Source organism: Camellia sinensis, chromosome 5 (genome assembly GCF_055761805.1).
Source record: "Camellia sinensis isolate YWXY chromosome 5, ASM5576180v1, whole genome shotgun sequence".
In the NCBI taxonomy this organism is placed as follows: Eukaryota; Viridiplantae; Streptophyta; class Magnoliopsida; order Ericales; family Theaceae; genus Camellia; species Camellia sinensis.
In genome coordinates, this window is record NC_138965.1 from 185416682 (window position 1) to 185433292 (window position 16611).

Genomic DNA, 16611 nt, shown 5'->3' on the forward strand with positions numbered 1-16611 from the left:
ATTTTCACTTGACAATATGTGCCTTGAGGATAATGATAAATGAGCCGAGTATTCACATCAAAATCAGTAAGTCAGTACTTCAATACACCCTCTGCTTTGCTCCTATTATCTACTATCTCCATGAATATTTGATGGTCAAAGCTATCCAATGTAAAACTCAACTCTATCCAGTAAAAAAAATAAAGAATCATGTAGAATACTTTTATGCCATAACAAACAGAGCGATAATGCACAAAGCGAAGTAACCAACTAGGTGCTAATCCAACGGACCAGAACCCATGCAACACATTCGGATGTTGGGAGATTCCCTCCTTTCCCCGCAACATCCTCCGAATAAAAAACATATGCAGGAAGACCTCAAATGTTGAAAACACCTACCAACCATGGATGCAATTGAATTTCCTTCCAAGAGCTCAAATGTTGAATAAGAGTCCGAGAAATATAAGTTTCCAAACAAGGGCATTTTGAGGGAACAGAGGGTAAAAAATTAGATACCCTGACTTTCATAAATGTATAAAATTCTTCCTGTTCCTACGGTCTTACAAGTACAGATCAAAAAAAAAAAAAAAAATTTGATGTACACACTATGAATATGTCAATGAGATGAATCAATGTAAAATCATACTCCGGGCAGCTCCTGCGAGCAATGGATAGATCTTCTTGTTCTTCTGTCTTCATGTACAAAAAGAAGCAACTCCCCCTCGAGCCAATCCCGGGAAATTATACGTTTGTTGCTCGAAACTCCTAAAATTGAACTGTGGGCCTCTCACCAATGGGGAGAGGAAAAAATGAAAGAATTACAACTAAAAAGGGGGGTGGGGGGTGAGCAGGCAGATGTGCACACACTTACAGGAACAAAAAAAACAATCAAATCTTAGTTGGGATTGGCTGATCATGAATCTTCTGTTTTGTTCAAAAGGCACATACAAGAGGGGCAAGGAACTGAATATATTGAGTCATTTGGTCTTTTAATCTCAATTCCTTTCAAATCACTGTGAGCTCGCATATTCAGCATTTGCCGCTTAAAGCTTTTCCACCTGGGGATTATTAAGAAGGCAATACCAAATCCATGAACATGTAAATAAAAGTCAACTCAACTCAGATTAATTGTTATTAGAGAAAAACTAGAGACCCACAATGATTTGGCAAGGGAGTTGGCCCTATATGGTAAATTGTGTAACAAATCAAAAGTTAACACCTGTCATGTCACATCAATAAATAGGTTGTTTCATTTAGTTCAACCAAAGGTAGCATCAAAACCAATTAATACTATATGGTCGTTTAGCCACTGTGTTGTACTGGACTAAGAGAGCTACTCCATAACTTGGCTTGGTTTTCCAGTCCTATATAAGGTTTTCATAATAACAATATTTGGTATGTTAATCACCTTGTCTAGAATGCAGTAACGTTACTAACAGCATTGTTAGATTTGTTCCATCCCAAGCTATTTAAGCTATGAAAAAAATTTGCAAAAGCCGTCTGTCTTATAGTTTATACTGGCTTCAGTAGACATTTTGGCCCCAACCTACGAGAAACTAATGGATCTTTGAATTGAAGGTAAACCACAGTAATGAGATGAATACATACCCAATATTGGTATTATGAAGCAATTGTACAAGCTTCCGCTTGTCAGGCTTGATTGTCTGAGAATGTCCACCATATAAGTATCTCCGATGGCCAAACAGAAAATGAGGGAAGTTTCCACCTTGAGTTGTCACAAATACTTCACTATGAAGACAAACAGTGTAGTCTATAGCAGCCATCCTGGAAGAATAGTTCTAGAACAAGAAACTCAAGTCAAAAGCAATGACCTTGAATCAGACCTCAAAAATGAAAATAAAATAAGAAGACACAAGCAAAGCATTCAAACCATAAATGGAGCAAGTTCCTCAGGGGATGCTAACATCTCTTTCGTTTGTAAAAGGGGAAACATTTCAAATAATGGGGCCATGTTTCTTTCAGCATCATATATCCGTCCAGATGCTAAATAGATAGCTGTACTCTTGTCAAACCCCATTCCCCTAAGCAACAACCCAACCTGATGACATACAAGAAACATGGAGTTAGCTGTTAAGATATAATCATAGACAAATTGAATACAATCAATATTACACCCTCAAATATTATCTGATTAATTTTCATGGACTGAAGACGAAAAATAAGTGAACCCACAGTTGGAGAATAGAAAATTTTCAGATACCTTTTTTAACCCAATTACCTGGTGTATTTTAGGCTCTCAGAATCAATCTATTTTATTTAATGTTATTTGGGTAGTTAGGATACTTTAATATGGTGAGGGATGTTCACATCCCACCTCAAGTGGTCACTTGCTTCACACATTGACTTAAGTGAAGTCACTGAAATGACATGGCAGTATATATTTTGACACCTAAGCAAGGGAGCCAGGACTGGGTCTTAACTCCTATAAAACCATAATTCCAGCATTCGTTTGCGAAGTTGGATGATTGCACAAAACACAGGAAGCCTGGAATTTTATCCATTTTATACCATTCTTTCTAGATGCCGTTATCTGACTTTGCCCTGGACCTAAGCCCAGATACATAGGCTCCCCTGCTGCTGAGCATCTCATAGAATTGACAACAAACTTCATTTTGCAAAGAAGCTGAATTGCAGTCATAAAAGTGGTTGAAATTAAGGTCCATGCATTTTCTTTGACCTACTAAATATTCTGACTGACTTTTTGGGTTGATTGCAATCTTGAGTCTTTGCTTGGAGACTATTTGCTCATTTTGGGGTGTTCAAGTTTTATTCTCATAAAGCTCTCTAGTTTATGTTCCCAGCATCCATTTATTAAACCAAGGACTGTGTTAGAACCTTTCACAAGACCTAATAAAGGTGAACCTTTCCCCCCATATTTTTCCTTCACACCGCCAATCTTTTTTTGTAAAAGTTGTTGCCCATTTTCAAATTACATGTTGCGGCACATTTCTTCCTGGTAGTACAAGCTCTTGCTGTGCAATTGGATGATAAATTAGAATCAGCAATTTCACTTTCTTTGAAATCTCTAACTCATAGCATAGTATGAATCATTTCAAAACTTACAATCCAATTTCAGCACAAACAAATAGTACTTTCTCTCTCTTCCTAGAAATTGTTCATTTATTGTTAATAAATATATTCTTTCGACCTCTGTTGGATTTTATTAAGTTCTTGTTATGTGTTTGCAAAGTATATTATAATTACCAGGTAATTTCTTAATTGAAATTAACTGAGTTTGATCAGTCAGAATTATTTACAGAGTGGTTCCAGCAAAGCAGCCATTTCTTAAAATAACTAGTATGTTTTCTAAAGTTTTATACGCCCATAGACAGAGATAGAGAAGAGAAGAGAAAAGGACATAAAACAACAATAACAAGTACTATCTTTCCAAGATCACATAATATAATGCACGCAAAATCAAACAAGCACAAGAATTTAAATATATTTATCTCAATAGCTACATTAAGTTTTTTTTTTTTTTTTTCCCTTCACCAGTTACATGGGTAGTTCTGAATTCATTTTTTTATTTTATTTTTTTCACATCACTCAATTGTTGGTCATTTTAAATTTATGAATGTTACAATTTTTTAATTAATTCAATCATACATTTCACAGATTTATTTCTCTGATGCACACTCATCGCATGTGCCCACCACTTCTAGTATTATATATATGTGCATCACTATGACTCAAATAAATTATAGTATAAAAAGATCACAAGTATACACTAACAAAAAAATTGTGAGATAATGATACAGATGACTATTTTAAATCTTAAATAAAACAAACAACAAAAAGAGGCGTGAACCAATAATGACAGGATTCTCAATACAACAACAGTTGCAATAAATATTATGAACTCTAGAGAAGCCATAAATATTACCTCCAAAGGAGTGAGGGGACATTTCCCATTGATCCTGATTAATCCAGGACGAATAACTCGACCAGGTTTAGTGAACTTCCCCTTCCAACCCTTCTCCCTTGCAGCATCCATGTCTATCTTCTCTTTTGCACCACCATCAAATACACAACAAGAGAAAGCAACCATATCCTGCACATGAAAGATAATCAACATTTTGGCTGTTTTTAAGAACTACAATAATTTCTCTTTTATAACAAAATGGGGAATCGCCTGAACCCTGATTAGTTGGTCCAGAAATGCACCAGAACACCACTAGTGCTACAAGGTGCAGCGATAGCAGATAATCAACACTTGCTATCTATGTTGTGCTCATATCTTATTGCTGGTGGTCGTAAAAATTAACAATCAGAATAAGCAATTCAAACACTGAAAACTGACCTCCTCAAAGCGAAGATGCACAGAGACATACTTGCCACTATTATTTGCACTCCGTTCTTTCATTTTTGCAACAAGAGATTCACCAATAGTTAATATAGGATTTGAAAACCTTAAAGCTTCATAATTTGCCAAGCATCTAAGCCGTTGAACTGGTGGAGGAGCATCAAATGACAATCGGTTTGCAAAAGGCGAAATCCTTATGGCCCTGAGTTAAACATTTACAGCAAAGGCATTTCTAGTCAATTCAAAGATAAAAGCAATCACTGAACTCTGTTTGCACGAGAAAGGAAACAAAGTACAATCCGCCTTCCCCCCAACACACACACACACAAAGCAATATAAGAGAACCATTAACCATTAACCACTATTTACATTTTCACATTACCTCATCATGGCAAAATGGCAACAAGAGAAATGCAATAAATTATAATTTTAAATAAGTAAATACACTTTTTTAAAGGTGCCAAGAGGGGTGCAATCTCTGCACACACACAATGTATGCATAGCAAACCTAAAGCCCTTCAACCCAACTGTGCTCTCCTATAAAATATATAAAAGAACGGGAAATACACAGAACTTCCAAATGAATGACCAATAAATTTTGAAGAAAGAAAGTACCAAAAAAATTTATTAATGCATTTTATATATCCTCTCAATAACGTGGATGCGATTGACTGATCAAGAGATGAAGAAATTCAAACCAAAAAAGCATCAGTTAGATAGAAGGATTAAACAACTCTCCAATACAAGTCCAAAATCATCATAATTTGTTACACGAACTCATGCACTAGTACTGCTGTGGGTATGTGCAAGGTTGTTAAGATCACAATCCTGATCGTAAGATCGTACCATCCTATGATCCAATTTATAACAATCAATCCGACTCGCATTTTGGATCACACCTATGTCAGGATCGGGACAGGATCATTACGGGATCGGTAGGATCGTGGTATTGTTACAGGGGTGACATTTATTTACGATCCAGAAAATGAGGGCTTTTTTTGATAGGTTTAAGTCAAAATACATATCTGAAGAGGAAAACAGAGGAAAAATAACATTCCACCAAGGCTGTTTCATGCGATTAGGGCAAGACAAATTGGGGAAAGAGAGATTGAACCTCAAAGCTTCAGATTTCCTTGAACCTGGTACTCTTCTTCTTCGACTCCAATTGAACAGAGATTTTTCTTCTTCTCTCTGCTGCTCTTGCGACTTCTTTTTTCCTCCTCCTCTGTTCGACTGTGTTGTTGCACTGTTTTTTTTTTTTTTTCCTACTTCATTTTTTCTACTTCCCTCCTGCGTGATTGACAGCATACTGTTTTTTTTTTTTTCCCCTCTTCTATCTACTTTGATTCTTTTTCCCTAAACTTTGCTGGAAAAAAAGTTCTTTTTCCCCTCTTTTTTGCCTAAATTTACCTCTGTCTGTCACAATGTCAGTCTCTGGTTCAGGAAGAGGAAAAATGCTGCTGGTCATAAGGATTTGAACCTTGATCTGCTCATATTAAACTTTATAATTCAGCAATTATGAAGCAAGTATGAGAGCTCTACCATTTGAGCTACATCCTCATGTTTTTTTGGGTCATTCTATATAAATTTTGATAGTATATAAAAATTTTTGCTTTTTTTAATCATTTTGATAGGATCTTACAATCCTCAATCTGATCTTACAATCCAATCCAGCAGACCCCCAAAACGATCCTGTGTAGGATCCCGATCTTAACAACCTTTGGTATGTGAGTGTCAAATTCATTTAATTCACATGTTCAAGGAGACAGGCACACAACAAATATTTATATTTCTTATTACTCATTTTTTATGCTACGGCGTAAAATGATGTTTACAGAGTGATGTATACAATTCGTGCATAATATGGGAAGGTATAGTTAAATAGAAAACTCAAATTGCTAGATATGGTTGTAGGGCAAATGTCCAACCAACTTCACATATCAGACATATATGTCAAATGTCCGATATGGGTACTTTACACATTTAGAAGAATCCATGTAATATAGTCATCAATTACCAGGTTTTAATTTGTTTCCATTTACAGTGACAAAAGTATGAAACAAGCATGCACTTTTAAAACAAACAAATCTGTAAATAACCACTTTGTTAAAACTTCAAAAAAATTTATAAGCTTCCACAAAATAATCCAAAGCTTTATTGACCAAATATACCATTTTTTTTTTTTTTTGGGGGGGGGGGGGGGGGGGGGCCGCAAGACCAAATTTACCAGATATCAAGAACCTAAATCCTGGAAAAAACAGCCAAGTCGAATATATTTAGCCCAACCATAGAATAAGACAATAGCAACTACTTGACAATAGAAACATAATGACAACTCTTGGCTTACTGTCACGCATGTAAAGTCCACCTAGTTCATGCTTACTGACAGTGAAGAAATCCAGAGTTTTCATCAATCCTTTTCTTCCAAGCGTACGCACATAATGAGTGGTGTAGTATCACTTGCTCTAGAACAATCTAAAGCAGTAAAAATTCTCTAACTCCAAATGTAAAGCTCTGATGGATACTAAATTTCTTTAACAACTTTACATTTTTTCAAAAGCTAATAACAAACAGAATCATGCCCGCAACAGTTTCTTATTTCTTTCATTCTTTTCTTTTTGGCTGAAAGGAAATAATCAAACTCCATCAAATCCATGTTAATGAATTGCCAATAATGCATAACCAACCTAGCAGATGAACATATGTCTGAAATGAAGGAGATATCATGGAATTAGCAGTTATCACCAATAAAAGGGACACCTAAAACGAGAAGCATACAAGTACAGAGCACATAATTTTATTTTACCATGTTTGTGTATAAATAGACAGAGCATATTGGAATTGGAGTAGGTATGAGTGTAGGCACAAAATAAAAAGCTCAACTCACTTTTCTTCAAGTAGCTTCGGAAGAACTGTGTCCTTATAGTACTGAATGGGTGACCATGCCTTTATTCTGAAGTTGAATATATTGGTTAAATTGTGGTCAAATCGATCCATGATGTACTCGGGAATCCTGTCAACTATCCGTACATCATTTTCCAAGGTACTAAGAAAATACTCTTCATCATAGATGTCCTTGAATTTGCTGCACAAGCAACAGATTCACCCATTTCAGTCTGGAAGGAAATATTACTATTTTATATAGTACGTCTAGTATTAGAAATCAACTAATACTGAAATAAATTTAAGAAGCATGAGCTTGTACAGCACTTATTTTATTTTATTTTTTTACTAGTACAAATGTTCACAGCACATTGTTTACACATTGACCATTATATACCCATGCAGCATTGAAACTAAGAGAGGGAAAAGAGGAGGATAAAATTTTTGAACACTTTGGGAATATCAATCCATTATTTCACATGCATTTGCTTACCTTCAAAAATGACAGCCACACAAAAAGGAAAGAGAATACTGCATAAGAGAATGTAAAGATATTTTAAGGGTACAAACCAACATATTTTAGAGAAGAAAAAAAAGGCTTTTTATCAAAACAGAAATGGAAAAGAAAAATGCACCAAGCACTGTCATCTAATTGCATCCTGCACAGTGGTTTCATTATAATTATAAAATACCTCACCTGAACCACTCTCTCCCGGATTCCTTAAAGAGCAAGCATGAAATTTGAACTAGACAACTCCCCAGCAAGGAAGCCTCCTTAGGTCAAGTAACTACATGACAAGGAGAGCCAGAAACCTTAATAATAACCAACCATGATGACATCTATAAGAATGGACTCAAACTCTCCCTAAACAAAGCCCAGAATGAAGTTCAGGCACAAACCCTTTCCTAAATTTATTCAACGTCTGCCCTTTTATAAAAATTATATTGTTTTGTCAAAAACCATGACTTAGAAAATATGAGGAAGAAGAACTCCGAAAATATGAGGAAGAAGGAATATATTTCTGTTATATTCAAAACTTCTTATTTTACAAGACCAAATGACACTCCTTATATAGGAGATATTACAAACATCATTATAACCCATTATATGCCACTTACATATTATATATTACCACTATCTACCACTATCATATTATATACATGCCACTATCTACCACCAACACCACTATCATATTCTATACATGCCACTATCTACCACCAACACCACTATCATATTCTATACATGCCACTATCTACCACCAACACCACTATCATATTCTATACATGCCACTATCTACCACCAACACCACTATCATATTGTATGCATTAACACAAATTTCCAGCACTCCTCCTCAAGATTCAAACCAGCTTGAGGGGGAGTGCTGGAAATTTGTGTTAATGCATACAATATGATAGTGGTGTTGGTGGTAGATAGTGGCATGTATAGAATATGATAGTGGTGTTGGTGGTAGATAGTGGCATGTATAAAATATGATAGTGGTGTTGGTGGTAGATAGTGGCATGTATATAATATGATAGTGGTAGATAGTGGTAATATATAATATGTAAGTGGCATATAATGGGTTATAATGATGTTTGTAATATCTCCTATATAACGAGTGTCATTTGGTCTTGTAAAATAAGAAGTTTTGAATATAACAGAAATATATTCCTTCTTCCTCATATTTTCTCTGATTAACGAATATACCTTCCTTGGATCTTGCAAATTCCATTCCGAGGAAATACTTGAGGGCTCCCAGATCCTTAATGTGAAATTCTTTTGCGAGTTTCTCATTGAGGGCTGCTAACTCTGCTTCATCATTACCAGTTAAAATGATGTCATCAACATAAACAATCAAAATTGCAATTTTACTGTTTTTTGAATGTTTATAAAATATTGTGTGATCTGCTTGACTCTGCGAGAAGCCACAACTGATAACTGCCTTCCCAAAGCGTTCAAACCACGCTCTTGGTGATTGTTTGAGTCCGTATAATGACTTGTTCAATCTGCATACTCTGTCGCTTCCAAGTCTCTGCTCAAATCCCGGCGGTAGGCTCATGAACACCTCCTCTTCAAGATCACCATTGAGAAATGCATTCTTAATGTCAAGTTGATGTAGAGGCCAATCTGAATTTACTGCAAGAGATAACAGTACTCTGATGGAATTTATTTTAGCAACAGGAGCAAACGTCTCCTGATAGTCGATCCCAGAAGTTTGAGTGAAGCCTTTAGCTGTGAATTATGTAGTTTATATTATTCATTAAGGATAGTTTAGTACTTTAGATTATTAGGGATTATTAGGGTTTCGTTTATATATTTTGTAATTCTTCTTTTGATTAATTAACATACACAAGTTTTGTCATCTGTTATCATGGTATCAGAGCCAAGTGACAAACAGTAGCATACCTCGCAGGTCATCATCGACCATTGCAGCTCTGTCTCTCATCGCACATCGTAGCTCTCTCTCCTTCTATCGCAAGGCCATCGCAGCTCTGTCTCTCTCTTCGCAAGGCCATCGCAGCTCTGTCTCTTTCTTCGCAAGGTCGTCATCGAAACCCTAGGAAGCTTCCATCGCTGGTCCCTGGTTCATTCGGAGACCTAGGTTGGGTATCTCGCTGATCTTCTCTCTATTTCGACCTAGCGCGTGTAAACGGTGAACCTCCATCACTGCTCTCTGGTGTATAGGTTGTCGTGGTTATGAGAAGAGTGCATTGCTACTCTTGACAGACCTGTGGAATCTCAAGAAACTGAGGCCGATGTTGCTAAATGGGATAAGGAAAATGCACAAATTCTTACTTGGTTTCATAATTCAGTTCAAACTACCATTGGTATGAATTTTTCCAAGTATTCTACTTCTAAACAAGTTTGGGACTATTTGAAGACTATGTACCTTGAGTCTAACTTTGCAAAGCAGTATGAACTTGAGATGTCTATTCGCAGTGCTAGTCAGAAAGATAAGTCCATTCAGGAGTTCTACAATGAGATGACTACTTATTGGGATCAGCTTGCTTTGATGGAACCGTCCGATTTGCAGTTACTTGACAGTTATATCAAGTATCGGGAGAAACAACATCTTGTTCAATTTCTCATGGCCCTTCGTGATCAATTTGAGCCACTTCGGGGAGCTATTCTTCATCGGTCTCCCTTGCCTTCTGTGGATGGTGCTGTCCGTGAGCTTATTGCGGAAGAAACTCGATTTAAGGTGGCTCATGGTACTCCTGCTTCCCAGTCAGTTTTTGCCACTCCTCCGCTTTTGCCCACCCCATCTTCTCATTTATTTCAAGTTACTGGTAAGCCCAAGCCTCGGGTTTCCATGGATGAGTGCAGCTTCTGTCATCAAAAAGGCCATTGGAAACATGCATGTCCTAAACTTTTGCAGCCCAAGGGTCGTTCATCTGGTTCACCATTCGCTAAGCCGACATTTTCAGGATCTCGCTCATCTGCCGCCTTTTCTGCACCAGTTTCTGAGAATGATCCATCTTCCAATATGCAGTCTATGTTTGAGCAGTTCAAGTCTTTCATGGTGGCCAATCCAAATCTTTCGTCCCAAGCCTCCGCTATGACTACCACTCAATTCGGTTTGTCTGGTTCATCCTCTTCAGGTAATATCCATACTTCGTGGATCTTTGATTCTGGTTGTTCACATCATATGACCCCTGTTGCATCTCTCCTCAGTAATTGTGTCTCTCCTTCTTCTTCTATCACTATTGCTACTGCTAATGGTTCTTCTATGCCTGTACACTCTGTTGGTTCTATTTCCTGCTCCCATTTGTCTCTTTCTCCTGTATTTTATGTGCCTCACCTCTCACTCAGTCTTATTTCTATTAGTCAATTATCTGATTCCGGTTTTGATGTTGTTTTCTCTTCTTCTCATTGTGTTGTACAGGACCGGGTATCCAAGAGGCAGATTGGGATCGGGCGTAGAGTTGGAGAACTATATATCTTGGAGAGCTTGCATGTTCCTCTAGAAGTGTCTTCTACTGCATTGTCTTCTTTTTGTTTAAACAATAAGTCATCTTTGTTTTATATTTGGCATTCTAGGTTAGGTCATCTGTCGAGTGATCGGTTGAGGATGTTAGTTAGGTCTGGACATTTAGGCAATTTTCCCATTAGTGATATTTCTGAGTGTCGTGGTTGTAAACTGGCTAAAATGTCTGCTCTTCCTTTTAATAAAAGTAGTTCTATTTCATCTTCTCCTTTTCAATTGGTCCATACTGATGTTTGGGGTCCTTCCCCTATAGTTACCAAAGGTGGTTCGCAATATTATGTAGCTTTTGTGGATGATTACAGTCGGTTTACTTGGGTTTATTTGATGACTCGAAAATCTGATTTTTACAAAATATATTCTAATTTTCACTCCATGATTCGCACTCAATTTTCTACCACCATTAAAATTCTTCGTTCTGATTTGGGGGGTGAGTATTACTTGTCTGAGTTTGAGGAGTATTTAGCTACTCATGGAACTATTCATCAGTCTTCATGTTCTGACACTCCTGCACAAAATGGTCGAGCTGAGCGCAAACATCGCCATCTCCTTGATACAGCTCGCTCTTTGTTGCTCTCATCTTTTGTCCCTTCTGTTTTCTGGGGAGAAGCTGTGCTCACTGCTGCATATCTTCTCAATCGGATGCCTACTCCTCTTCTCTCAGGCTCATCTCCGTATGAGCGTCTTTTTGGTGTTACTCCCAATTATTCTCTTCTTCGCATTTTTGGTTCTGCGTGCTTTGTGCTCCTTCCTAAACGGGCGCGCTCCAAGCTTAGTTCTCGTTGTGTCCTATGTGTCTTTTTAGGGTATGGCATTAATCAGAAAGGTTATCGGTGCTATGATCCTTCCACCAAAAAGCTATATGTGTCTAGGCATGTCACTTTTTTAGAAAAACTACCCTACTATACTATACCTTCCACCCCTGTTCCTATTACTAAGGATGAATTGGTTCATGTTGACCCATTTCCTCCTAATGTTTCTCCTGATGAGTTTGTTTCTGACCTTGAGGTCTCTACTTTGCCTCTTACTAGCACTTCTAATACCTCTCCAGCTACCTCATCTCCAGCTCCCGCTTCTCCTGCTCCCACTTCTCCTGCTCCTCTTATTGTTTATCAACGCCGCAAAGCACTTCCGAGCTCACCTGTCTCTAGCTCTACTGTCCCTCCAGCTGTTTCTTTGGATCCCGCTCCTTCTGCACATCGCTTCCCAAAGCGAGATCGTCATCCTCCGAACTGGTATGGTTTTGGTAATACATGTTTTTCCCTTTCCTATCAGTCTTTTCTTTCTTGTCTTCATACATATTTTGAGCCCAGGTCTTACAAGGAAGCTTGTCATGATCCCAATTGGATTGCTGCCATGAATGATGAGTTAACTGCTTTGGCTAACACTCAGACTTGGGATTTGGTTCCATTACCTGCTGACAAGAATGTTGTAGGCTGTAAATGGGTCTATAAGGTCAAAACCCTTTCTGATGGGTCTTTGGAACGGTACAAAGCTCGTCTAGTTGCCCAAGGCTTTTCTCAGGAGTATGGAATTGATTACGATGAGACTTTTGCCCCCGTTGCCAAGATGACTACTGTTCGTACTCTTATCTCTGTTGCTGCTGCCCATCATTGGCCCTTGTTTCAACTAGATGTCAAAAATGCTTTTCTGAATGGGCATCTTGCTGAAGAAGTGTATATGCGCCCTCCACCGGGTCTCTCTCACCCTCCTGGTGTTGTTTGTCGTCTTCGCCGTGCTCTATATGGTCTCAAGCAGTCTCCTCGTGCTTGGTATGAGCGATTTCACTCTGTTGCCCTTCAGCTTGGTTTTCGCCCTAGTCATCATGATTGCGCTCTCTTTGTTCGACGCACTTCTGTTGGACTTATTCTCCTTCTCTTATATGTGGATGATATGATCATCACTGGCTCTGATTACAGTACTATTGAGGAGGTTAAGCATCAGTTGTTTCAGGAGTTCGAGATGAAGGATTTGGGATTTCTTCGGTATTTTCTTGGTATTGAGGTTGCTACTTCTCCTACTGGTTATCTTCTCTCTCAGACTAAATATGCCCGTGATATTCTTTCTCGTGCCAATCTCACTGATGAGAAAATTGTTGACACTCCTCTTGAGTTGCATGCTAAGTTTTCTGCTTCTGATGGCGTTCCTCTTGAGGATCCCACTTTGTATCGCGAGTTGGTTGGGTGCCTTGTTTATCTCACCGTTACTCGTCCGGATATCTCCTATGCTGTGCACATTCTCAGTCAGTTTGTTTCTGCTCCTCGTTCCACACACTGGGCTGCCTTACTTCGTACTTTGCGCTACCTTCGTGGCACTTTGTTGCAATGTTTGCTGTTATCTGCCTCGTCAGACTTGACTCTCCGTGCCTATGCTGACGCTGATTGGGCAGGTGACATCTCTGATCGCAAATCTACTTCTGGTCTTTATGTTTTCCTTGGCGATTCCCTTATATCCTGGAAGAGTAAGAAACAATCTGTTGTTGCTCGTTCCACTGCTGAGGCTGAGTATCGTGCCATGGCTTATGCTACTTCCGAGATCGTTTGGCTTCGCTGGCTTCTTTCTGATATGGGTGTCTCTCTTTCTGATCCGACTCCGTTGTATTGTGATAATCAGAGTGCTGTCCAGATTGCCCATAATTCAGTCTTTCATGAGCGGACAAAGCATGTTGAAATAGATTGTCACTTTGTCAGACAGCATCTTCAGGCTGGCAGTATTACTCTCCCTTTTGTTCCCTCATCTCTTCAGTTGGCCGATTTTTTTACGAAGACTCATACTGTTGCTCGTTTTCGTTTTCTTGTTGGCAAACTTTCGATGCTTTCTGCGCTCGCATCCTCAGTTTGAGGGGGGGTGTGAATTATGTAGTTTATATTATTCATTAAGGATAGTTTAGTACTTTAGATTATTAGGGATTATTAGGGTTTCGTTTATATATTTTGTAATTCTTCTTTTGATTAATTAACATACACAAGTTTTGTCATCTGTTATCATTAGCCACCAGTCTCGCCTTGTATCTCTCAACGCTTCCAACTGCGTTACATTTTATCGTAAACACCCATTTACACCCAACTGTTTTCTTGTCTTTGGGTAGATCAACTATCTCCCAAGTACCACTTCTCCTTAAAGCATTCATCTCCTCCATGACTGCTAATTTCCAATTCGGATCATCCAATGCTTCCTGTATATTTCTTGGAACAAACAAGTGTGAAATCCTAGATGTGAAAGCTCTATGGTTTTTAGACAGTCTTTGATAGGAGAGGTAATTTGCAATAGGATGTTTAATGCAATTTCGGACACCTTTCCTAATTGCTATAGGAACATCAAGGTCGGAAATAGAAGGAATAGGATTACCTAAAATTTCGATGCCAGAACTCGGGTGGACATTCGGGTCATTAGGATGGACATTCAGGTCATTATTCCTCAGATGAAATCGCTTCCTAGTATAAACCTGAAGCTCAGGATTTAGATCATTTTGTAGTACTTCTCCCCCCTAAACAAGAATCTTCTTGACTAGGCACCATAGAACTTGGTTCTCCTAAGTGATCATTATCAGACAGATGTGATTTTTGTGTAGAATAAATGACATTGGGGAGCGGGATAGAAATATCCCAAAAACGGTCTTCTACTCCACTTGTCTCCCCCTGAAGAGAAGTGTTGGGGAAATAGGATTTTGTTTCCACAAATGACACATCCATACTCACATGAAATTTCTTGGTTTGAGGATCGAAACACTTATACCCCTTTTTGTTTGAGGAATAACCCAAAAAAACACATTTTATAGCACGGGGGTCAAGTTTTGAACGAAATTGACTAGGAACATGAACATAGGCAGTACATCCAAAAACTTTGGCGGGTAAATCAGAAAACAACCTCGTGTCAGGAAAAAAAGCTTTGAGACAATCGAAAGGTGTTTTGTATGTTAACACCTTTGTAGGCATCCTGTTTATCAAATAAGAGGCTGTTAAAATTGCTTCACCCCATAAATATTTAGGAACATGCATGTAAAACATTATAGCACGTGCAACTTCAAGTAGATGTTTATTTTTTCGTTCTGCAATGCCATTTTGTTGAGGGGTATCCCGACATGTAGATTGATGAAAAATCCCTTTTTTTTCCAAAAACTCACCCAACTGCTCATTGAAATATTCTGTTACATTATCAGAATGTAAAATACCAATTTTGGTTTGAAATTGGTTTTCAATCATATTGTAAAAATTTGTGAATAAATTTTTCACGTCAGATTTTTTATTCATCAAATAAATCCAACATAAGCGGGTATGGTCATCAATAAATGTAACAAACCATCTTTTACCAGAAAGAGTAGTGATTTTAGAAGGGCCCCAAACATCACTATGAATCAAATAAAAAGGTTTGGAAGTCTGGTAAGGTTTTGGCAAATAAGTAGAGCGATGAAATTTTGCAAAAATGCAACTTTCACAATGAAAAGAAGAACAATCAATCCCTTTAAATAATTCTGGAAATAAATGTTTCAGATAAAGAAAACTAGGATGTCCTAGCCTATAGTGCCATAGCATTATTTTTTCTCGAACAGAGATTGAACTAGTACTATTAAAGCTCTGAGCTTTTTTATTACTAACAGGTACTTCATCAAAGTAGTAAAGACCTTCAAGCATCCTAGCACGCCCAATCATCATCCCCGAGTTCTGGTCCTGAAATTCACAATGGGATTCAAAAAATGTAACACGACAATTAGAATCCTTAGATAGTTTACTGACAGACAAAAGGTTACAGGCTAAGTTGGGGACGTGAAGAACAGCATTTAGATTAATTTTCTCAGTTAGTTTAATAAATCCTTTTCCTGCAATAGGTGAAAAACTACCATCGGCTATTCTGATTTTGTCATGACCAGAACAAGGGAAATAGGTACTAAATAAATGGGAAAAACTAGTCATGTGATCGGAGGCACCGGAATCTATGATCCACGGAGAGAAGTTTAGGCAAGAGAAGGCTTTAGGATTTCTACCTGTTTGTGCCAACAAAACACTAGGAGTACCGGATGAGGAGTTGGATTTTATCAGCTTTAAGAGTTGATCAATCTGCTCTTTGTTGAAGGGACCTGAATCGGCTTCATTAGCGGTAGGAAAGCCACGATTCTTCTCTCCTTGTTTGCTGCTTTTCCAGTTGACAGGTTTGCCATGGATCTTCCAACACGTTTCGCGTGTATGGCGAGGCTTGTTGCAAAAATCACACCAGACCCGTGGCTTATCATCAAACCTGCGCTGGTAATTTGCAGCCTTGTTGGCCGCAGCATCGCTAATTAAAGCAGAAATTTCAATTGATTCACCAGTACCTTTTTTCTTAAGCATGACGCTCCTTCGGCTCTCTTCCCTTCTGACTTCGGCAAATACTTCGCCAATGGATGGGAGAGGAGGTCTGCCAATAATTCTTCCTCGCACTTCATCGAACTCAATGTTGAGGCCG

The 16611-nt window shown here is 38.2% G+C and overlaps 1 protein-coding gene across 1 annotated transcript in view; it reads right to left on the reverse strand.

Moving 5' to 3' along the window:
* Window positions 1-462: 462 nt before the first annotated feature.
* Window positions 463-16611, reverse strand: part of LOC114297058 (protein ESMERALDA 1) — a 30747-nt gene continuing 14598 nt past the window's right edge. Inside the window, exons 5-10 of the mRNA XM_028241411.2 lie at window positions 7191-7388; window positions 4301-4505; window positions 3884-4051; window positions 1871-2038; window positions 1588-1778; window positions 463-1037 (exon numbers count right to left, since the gene is read on the reverse strand). Of these exons, the coding sequence (XP_028097212.2) occupies window positions 893-1037; window positions 1588-1778; window positions 1871-2038; window positions 3884-4051; window positions 4301-4505; window positions 7191-7388 (1075 nt within the window). The 3' untranslated portion in view covers window positions 463-892. The remainder of the gene's footprint in view (window positions 1038-1587; window positions 1779-1870; window positions 2039-3883; window positions 4052-4300; window positions 4506-7190; window positions 7389-16611) is intronic.